The following is a 9788-nucleotide window of genomic DNA, read 5'->3' as shown; positions in this document are numbered from 1 at the left end:
AATATAAAAATCATTAAAACGGGCCAAATTTACATACCATGCATGATAAAGAAAGCTTGGTTGATTCTCAAGCTCTTGTTGATGGTGATTTTTGGTTCAAGAAGACAAGAATGGAGAAGATGATGTCTTTTGTCTATTTTAATTATGCTTAATTATTAAATTACAAATTTAACCTTAAAAAGAAATTAAATTTCATATAATGCCTTGTCCAAATCGTCCACTAATCATGGTATAAGGTTTATTTACCTTTTAAAACCCTCATTTTATGTTTTCTTAACCATTAGAAACAAATAAACTAATAATGATTTACTTTTGTAGCTTTTACGATTTAATCTTTTTTACTTAATTAACTATCTAAACATTAAAATTTCTTAACCAAATTTTAATATGACACTAATGTAGAGTTGTAAATATTAAATAAATAATATTTACTGCATCGCTAATTGGAATTATGGTCCCGAAACCACTGTTTCCAATACCACTAAAAATGACTATTATACGATACTTCTGAACATAATTGCAATTACTAGAGCCTAATTGTATATGTCTGATTTTTAACACCTCAAATCTGACCCGATTCACTGGGTTTGGATCTCGGGTGTTACAACACAGGTTTACTAAATAAAAAAAACAGTTTACAATTTCTCATTCATTTAAACTTGTTATTTGACACATTTATTATAAACTTATTGTATGAAAACAAGGGAAATAACTTAAAGTAATTTTATTACAAAAAACTCGATTCGAATCCTTACAAAATGGAAGTTTATTTAATATAGACTTGACAGGCGTATCCCTAACTACGCCACACATCCACTGTATGCATAATAGCTCACTGTGTCACCACCTTGTCGAACTCTTGGCGTCGTCCCTCTAAGCGAAGTCTCTTCTCAATTACATGAAAAGCAATAAAAAATTTTATAAGTATAGGAATACTTAGTGAGCTCATTACCTTGATGGATAATTTGTGGTCTTATATGAATTGTTGGGTGCTAATTATTTTGTATCATTTTTTTCGGCGGACCTTCATAGTTTACCATTCTTGTATATACTAGCTATTATACTTTTGTCATACTTAGTCTTACTTATCTAGCTAACTAAGGAATCCTTCCAAATGTGTCATAAGTCTATTGTCCCACAACAATATTAACAAAACATACTCTCAGTAATCACTTCCAACAATCCATGCCTTAACCCATAGTCTTATTTCAAACAGTTGTTCACTGACATTTATAACAAGCGAAAACATATATGTTTGGCGAATACTTATGCAGAATATAATACCATCAATTCATACTCAGACAAACCCTGATTCAGTACCACACATATCCATACTGAAAAATCACTGCATAGACCACTCTGATGAATTCCATAACGTGATATATTAGAATCCCATAATTCAAGATAACATTAACTCAGATTTAGAATAATTCTAGAAGAAGATACAATACCCATCAATTACCATATTTATAGATCATCAGAATGAATACCCTTCTTAACATATAGATACACATATCTTTTTCATGGAAACCCTTAAGACTTAGTCACGCAAAGCTTAGAACGTTTCAATACCTCATATTAGCTTTTTTTATTATAGAGCTAAAAGAATTTAATCATATATTACAATAATGACAAACATTCATAGTCAACTCTTACTAGACATTCCTGATAGTTCATGCCACATAGACATAACAGAACATGTCATACAAGCAACATTTAGAGTCTCATGTTTACTGTTCTGATGGACTTCACAACACACATTGAATATAAAAAAAATGATATACTGTACACACCATAGGTCCTTGTTACAGAATACGCCACAAAGGTGATCCATATAGAGCATGCCACAAAGGCTATATGTATATAAAGCATGCCACAAAGGCTAACACGATACGACATAGGCATATCAAAACTGCTATGTTTGCGATATGAATTTGCCTAAACTCACATTAAGTGAGGTTTGCCCATCATTGCCTTAGGACACGTAGAGAATCCCATTAGATAAAATTCCATTTAACAGATCTTTTTCAGAGTATGCCATGGCCATGAAATTTTTCCTACAAAGTTTCATATTGGAGTTTGTTTTTACAGTCTCGACGGACTTCTTTATTTTACCACTGTGGTGACTCGACTCACATTTCCAACTCTACGAACCAGACACATCCCAAACCCAAGTTTTCATAAGTTCATGACACTCTTCTTACATCCTATAAAACTTATTCTCGAACAAACTAACCTATATCATTATCTAATTATAACTTTATCCCTATAGCTGTATAAGTATCATATTCATACTATACTATCCATGGTTTCCAGGTTCTAGATTGATCACTCTCATATAGATACACTTCAGTATGAATAATAAACATGAAGAGTCAGAGTAGAGACCCATTTGATTTTCACTAACGGTAGTTCAAAACTCCAGATTCAGAATCCATCTCGAACCAGCAGTAACTATTACTTTTAGAACATAAGAACATCAATAAGACTCATTCGTATACAATTTACTATCAATTCAAACACTGATAACTCCCATGCAAAGTATTATACTTATAACCAAGTGAACCCACATTCGACAGATGTGAGCTTGAGTATAGTGGAAAAGACTACTTAGTTGAAGCGTTCATCCTAAATGAATCGAAAATGTACAATTTTGATTGAATGTTTATTACTTTAAGTATTATAACCAAGTTCTTATTTTTAGAAAAAAACATTAAATGAGGCATCACTGAAAAAAAAAATTCTTTCCCTGACTCAGGCAAAGTCAGGATTGATGCTTCTGTCAACATAGCTTCCAACTTCTCAAACTGTCTAGACACTGACTATCCCACACAAATGACGCATTCTTATGCAAGAGCTTTGTCATAAACAAAGCTATTTTGGAAAACTCATTCATGAATCTCCTGTAATAACCGACCAAGTCAAGGAAGTTTCGAATCTCCGATACATTTTTCGATGCTTTCCACTGAAGAATAACTTCAATCTTTTTAGGTCAACCCGAATTCCCTTGGCTGAGATAACACGCCCTAGAAATACCACTTCAGGTAACCAGAACTCAAATTTACTGAGCTTCCCAAAAAGTTCTTTCTCACGCAACACTTACAATACGATACTCAAATGCTTATCATGCTCAGCCTCTGATCTCGACTATATCAGGATATCATCAATAAATAAATCATGAATTGATCTACATAGGGCTGGAAAATGCTATTAATGAGGTCCATGAATGCCACAGGTGTATTCATCAGCCCGAATGGCATCACAAGAAATTCATGGTGACCATATCGCATACGAAACATTGTTTTTGGTACGTCACTATCCTTCACTTTTAAATTATAATATCCTGATCTCAAATCAATTTTGGTGAAGACTGATGCAGATTTCAACTAATCAAATAAATCGTTGATACACAGCAATGGATGCGAACTAGAAGTCCATGGTCTTTTCCTGAAGGTTCGGGAGGGCTTGGTCTTTTTATCTAGGCCCATGACCTTTTCAACCATTTTCGCACATTCAATCAGATTGACAAATTCTTTCAGCTTGTGCGATAATAACTAAACTTTAATTGCATTACGCAAACCCGGACGAATTGTTTACAACTCTCCTCTGACAGAATCAATTCCAAATATAAATAAGAATAATTTTAAAAAAAAGTATTTGGGCTACGGTCTTACTTATGTACAGATGCATAAGCTGTACAATTGACATCGATGATAAAAGTAAAACAGCCTCGATAAAAAGTTTGGCTTTAATGTTTTTCATTTATGGTTGTGAGGTTATGGTAAGGGACGATCAACATCTAACTCTTAAAGCTCTAATTCAAATTATGAAACACTATGATTAGCTTGTGAAATTGTCTAACATCCAGCAAATTGTTGATAAATAAAACAGGTAGTTTCTAAAGTTTTAGAAACTTGAGGAAAGCCACGTCCTGCTTTGGCACGGATTTCTGATGCCGCAAAATTGATCATGACAGGTACGGTGGTATGCCTAACACTAAGATGATAATAGTTTATTAACATAATCCATCTCTTTTGACACGCTTTAGTTCTCAGTTACCAATATCAGTTAATGCCAAATACTAAATACTCAATGTACAGGTCATGGAAGTTTGGTTTACTAACTGTTACTTTTACTATCTGAGGAAATTTAAGTTGTTTTCTCCATGGAAATCGGATCAGAAAGCAGAAGTAGCATAGAGATGACGGCATGAAATGCGTGATCTATGGTTAGGATAGATATGCCTAATGGCATGACATGAGTGTTATTCATACACACACACACATAAATGTCTGCTGTGCTACAGTACAATTTCCTTGTAAGAGGAAAGGGAGAGCATTTGAGGTCAAATATGAAGTTTTTTGGTTCCAAGGTTCTGCCAGTTTTTCTTTTTGGGTTGGTCCTAACAGGTTTTGTGGATAAAGGCGAGGGCAATGCTTGTAGCAGCACATTCTTCTCAGCACTCGTGCAGTTAATACCCTGCAGAGCAGCAGTTGCTCCCTTTAGCCCCATTCCACCAAGTGAGACCTGCTGCAATGCCATCAAAGCTCTGGGGCAACCCTGTCTGTGCGTTATTGTAAATGGCCCTCCTATATCTGGTGTCGATCGGAACATGGCCCTGCAGCTGCCTGAGAAATGCACTGCAAACTTTGAACCATGTATTCTCTCTCTTCCCCTGTATACTACTAATATATATGTACACACTTGAAGGAAATTATTGTTCGTATTTATTTTTTCCTTATTTCAACAAATTCTCCTTGGACATTTTTTTCTGATGCAGGTGATATACTGAAGTAGTTGCATGCGAGATTTTAAGAATAAGTGTGTGGAGAGCTCATGAGAACCTTTCCCGATTACTTCTACTGGTAGATTACCCAAAATACAAGGATATATGAACGTTACTTTTAGAAACTATATTTATATTATAAGCTTGTCAGCTTGGTCTGTGGAACTTTGTTCTTGTTCTTGTTTCCTTTCTAAATAGATTGTTTAGTTGGTTGATTATTAAAGCTTAGTAGGAGTTAATTATTTTAATTTTCAAAATAAAGTAAAAAGAATAAAAGTTTAATTGATGGCAAATTTGTTCATAAGAAGCTATACTTTATATGGATTTAAAATTAAATAGGAGAATATACGAATTTTTCAATTAAAAAAAATCTTCTGTAAAAAATAAACTCTTGAATTTTTTTAAAAAAAATCAATTAATTCCCTTTTAACCTTTTGTTACCAATTAAGTCCTTAAATTGACAGGTTGGACCAATGAGACTATTTGAGAAGCGTTTACGGTTAGAAACTAATGACAACACTATCATGATTGTTAACAGACGTCCCGTCAGCCAATAATAACTGTCATAACGTTTCACATTAGCGTTGATTGTTGACGTGGTCAGAAAAAAAATAAAAAATCTTTTAAAAATAAGTACACCAATGAACCTTGACAAATGGTTGTTCAAATTCATTTGGATTTGGATAAAATTATTTTAAATTCTTTTAAAATAAGTATATCAATGAACTTGAAGAAATGATTGTTCAAGTTCATTTGAATTTGGATACCATTTACTTAGATTCATTTGAAAATATAAAATAACATAAAAAATTTAAAAATTATTAAAATTATTAAAATTTATAAAATTAATTAAAACATAAAATGTTATAAATTTATAAAAAGTAATTCATTAAAGTCATAAAAATATAAAAATAATTTATAAATTTATTAGAAATTAATTTAAAATAAAAAAATTAGAAAAAAACCTTATTTTTCATATTCGATTGAATTATTTGACTAATATAACTTGCACAAAATGAAATAAAATGAAAGGAAAAACTATAACAAAAATTGTTAATCTTAATTTTATGATATAAGTTGTTAATGTTCATTTTTTATTTAAAATATAAAAATAATAAATTATTTTTATAAATTTTATTAGTTTAATGATTTTAATTGATTTATAATAATTTTATAAATTAAAAATAATAATTTTAATGATTTTTATAATTTTTATAATTTCATAATGTATCTGGACAAAAGAGTGTCCATATTCAAATGACATCGACAACCATTTGTCCATATCTATTGTGTACTTATTTTAAAAGTACTTTTTATTTTATTTTTTTAAAATTTTCTTTTTTGCTAACATTGCACTGCCACGTCTGCAATCGTTGTTGTAATAACCTTATTTTCAGTGGTGTCGATTAAGGTGGTTTCAGAACCCCATTTTCGTAAACTAGATTCGTAAATATTAAATTAAATATTTATTAAGTTGGTGTAATATTTTAGTAAAGTCGATCCTTTAATTTTTCCTATTAATTTTTAATTTAAGTAAATACACTAAATTGTAAAAATTTTGTCTCTATAAAATTTTAATTAGCTAAGGATTCAAAATGGTAAATAAACCATTTTTTTACATCAACTAGTGGAAGATGATGTCATTTTCCACTCATTTTTTATTAATGGTGATTAAGGATTAAATTAATTAAGATTAAATTAATTAAACAAGGTTAATTAACTTATAATTAAAATATAAAGGTTAAAAAATGAAGTTGCCACCCTTATTTCATCTTCTCCACCGATTCTTTGTAAGAAAAACAAAAGGAAATTAGGATTTGAGGCATCAAACTTTCGATTGATAATTGGTTTGTTCAATTAAGTCTTTTCCTTGTAATTTTTATGTTTTTGAAGTCGTGGGAGCTTGATTTAGCTAGCCCAAGTACCAATTTGCAAAATTGTTAAAGTTTTTAAAAGTTTCCATTGTTGATTTCTTGAAGAAATTGATGTTAAATTGATAGAATTTATTCTTAGATGTGAAAAAGGACTAGATTGTAATGTTTAATTGTTACTTTTGTACAAAATGACTTAAGTGAATAAAATAGAAAATTGAGGTAAAATTTCTATAATAATAGGTAGTAGAGGGTCCCTAAGGGATGTGATTGAGATTGATTTTGAAACCAAAGCTCAAAATTGAAAGATATTGTTATTTTGATTTTAGGGACTAAATTGAATAAAATGTAAAAAATTAAGGGGCATTCAAAATAATGGAATTACATAGGTTCATGCATATCATGGAACTATATAAAAATGTTTGGTAATGATGAATTGTCTAAAATAATTGTTTAGATTGAGAATTAGATCAAATCGATGATAATTAAGGAAAAGTTAAAATTATCGAATAGTCCTTGAAGATTCAACTTTTTTTTTCTGTTGGGACCATCAGTATGCCCTGTGGCGCAACAGAAAAATTATTCCAATCATCCACAGCAATGGATCCATATACAAGGAACGGAACGGTTTGGAATAAGGTTGAAGATGTATCTTTTTAATTGAAAAACGATAAAAGGATGTTGCTGATTCGATGTCGATTCCAAGCTACAATGAAAAGCGTCTCATCCTTTACATAGTCCACCCAGTCAACCACAAACAGAAAAACTCTTTGAACAATTTCAAAGAGAATTCAAAGATGACTGCTAGACCTTATTTTTTTTCTTGGTAACCCTAACACACTAAGGCGTATCTTCCTTTTATTTTCTTTTGATATCATATATCAGAAAGAAAAACGTGATTATTCCCTTATTATTAGAGAAACAATTGAAAGTCATGAAAAAAAAGTATATTCTTTCCAAAAGAATACCACTTTCCATGTCCTTTTATATTTTACTAAAATTATTAATATAAACTAAATTATTATAATTGTTTATATTAATAATTTTAGTAAAATATATACAATTAATATTTTATATGAATCAAATTTATATATTAATTTTAAATATTTTCTCTATTTGTGTACAACAAGTTTGTACGTATAATGTGTTCATATTTAGCCATCAAATTAAATTAAGTCAATAAATAATTTAATTCATGTGACAACAAAATACAATATCAAATGTATTTGGATTCTGTTCGCTTCAACTATAGGGTGTGACCCTATAGGCTCTTTTAACGTTAATAGTAATACTAACCGTTTCTAATATTACAAGTAATGGCTGACATCTAGCAAAGCATCATTACTACCCAAGTTATAAGAAGTCGTGACTCGACATAACCTTTTTGTAACAATTTTTTCATGTATTATATCATTTTATCCTTAATATCTAGATTGGGCACAAGTCATGAAATAGTCACACTTGCATAGCCCAATATCATATTTCTTGATATTTTGAGTTGTCACATCCCATATTATTATTATTTGCTCAAGTTTAAGAATAAGGAAGTGTGTAGTCTTGCGGTGTAATAACTCCTTAGCTATCCTAGTGGTCCAAGTTTCAAGCCCTATTGTTCACACCTCTTCAATTAAATTTTTACAAATTTTTCCATGTGCATTAAGGAGTTGTCGTCCATGTAACAGCATGTTTTCGGTGAAATTGGAACAATGGTTTTGGAACTACAATTCTGACGAGTAAATTATTATTTTATTAGTTATTTGATGTCTATGGGAATATATTAAGGTTGTATTAAAATTTCATTAAGAAATTTTGATGTTTGCATAATTAATTAAGTGAAAAGGACTTAATCGTAAAAGGTGAGAAAGCTGAGTTCTATTAATTAAAACGGTCAAATGACTATGAAACCTTAACCTAAAGGACTTGAATGGTAAATGAACCATTTAATTAGTTAGTGGATGTGCATGACATGGTTTTATTGAAATTTTGTTAGTTTTTAAGGTTAATATGGTAAATAGGCAAACAAAGTTAAAACCTAAAAGAAATTACACAATGTATCATCTTTTTTTTTGCCTAAAACCTATTTTGAAGAGAAAGAAACTCCATGGATGAGTGATTAGTTCGACCAAGCTTAGTTTGATTGCATGGTGAGTTTCCAGGCCCCGTTTTTAATGATTTTTATATTTTTGAGTTTATTGTAGCTTAATCTAGCTAGTCTGAGGGTCAATTTGTAAAACTGTTAAAGGTTGAGGGTTATGCCATGAATGTTCTTGAATGGTTTTGATGTTAAATGATAGATTATGAATCTTTGTTGAAAAACTAACAAGTTTTGTTAAGTGATTTTTGTTGAATTTTGGAATTTGGGACTAATTTGTTAAAGGTATAAATTCTAGGGTTTTATTGTGAAATGATGGTACATATGAGTTGTTTCAAGGTCCCTTGCATGTTAGATTAACATGGATTTAGATTAAAATGGTTAGATTTTAAGTTATAAACTTAAGAACTAAATTGTGAAAAAGTTAAAATGTTAGGGGAAAATTGGTAATTTTACATAAATATGAGTTATGGGTTGAATTGAATATTTGAGGTTAATTGAAGTGCTTAATTGAATATAATTATCTATTTAGATCAAGATAAACCTCAATCGGACTTAAATCGAGGAAAGACGAAAGCTTCGGATTAGTTCGATCTAACTACTACGCCCCTAGTCGTCCAGTTAAGTTTGTATGAACGATTATCGTGTTTATGTTATTTAAATTTAATGTTATTTTGTTATTTATAGTGTAAATGGATCGATATATATAAACATATCAATACTCTTATGAATTGACGGGCATTGAGTCCCGATTGAACATTAGGAATTCTTAGGATACAAATGACATGTTATTAGGGATTTCATGTTTCGGGTGTTGGTCTTGAATGTCCTACCAATGGATGAGGTCTTACATTTGTTGCAGATTCTCCACAGCTCGTGTGAACAACATCGTGTAGCTTACATTCTAACTCACAACTTGTGTCATCAAGCTTATTTCATAGCTTGTGTGAGCAATGATGTAAAGGAAAGTTTACGGTCATATGTAAAGGCACACTTCATGTGAGCTTTGTCATCATGTGAGCTTTCCTTAGTATCCGAT

The 9788-nt window shown here is 30.7% G+C and overlaps 1 protein-coding gene across 1 annotated transcript; it reads left to right on the top strand.

Moving 5' to 3' along the window:
* Positions 1 to 4351: 4351 nt before the first annotated feature.
* On the top strand, positions 4352 to 4784 carry LOC105762409 (protein M7). Its single transcript, XM_052625239.1, has 2 exons — positions 4352 to 4677; positions 4781 to 4784. The coding sequence occupies exons 1-2, from the start codon at positions 4352 to 4354 to the stop codon at positions 4782 to 4784; spliced, it is 330 nt and encodes a 109-aa protein (XP_052481199.1).
* Positions 4785 to 9788: the final 5004 nt, after the last annotated feature.

Source organism: Gossypium raimondii, chromosome 12 (assembly GCF_025698545.1).
Source record: "Gossypium raimondii isolate GPD5lz chromosome 12, ASM2569854v1, whole genome shotgun sequence".
Classification (NCBI taxonomy): Eukaryota; Viridiplantae; Streptophyta; class Magnoliopsida; order Malvales; family Malvaceae; genus Gossypium; species Gossypium raimondii.
The sequence above is the reverse complement of the archived record's forward strand: the minus strand, read 5'-3'. Positions and strand labels throughout refer to the sequence as shown.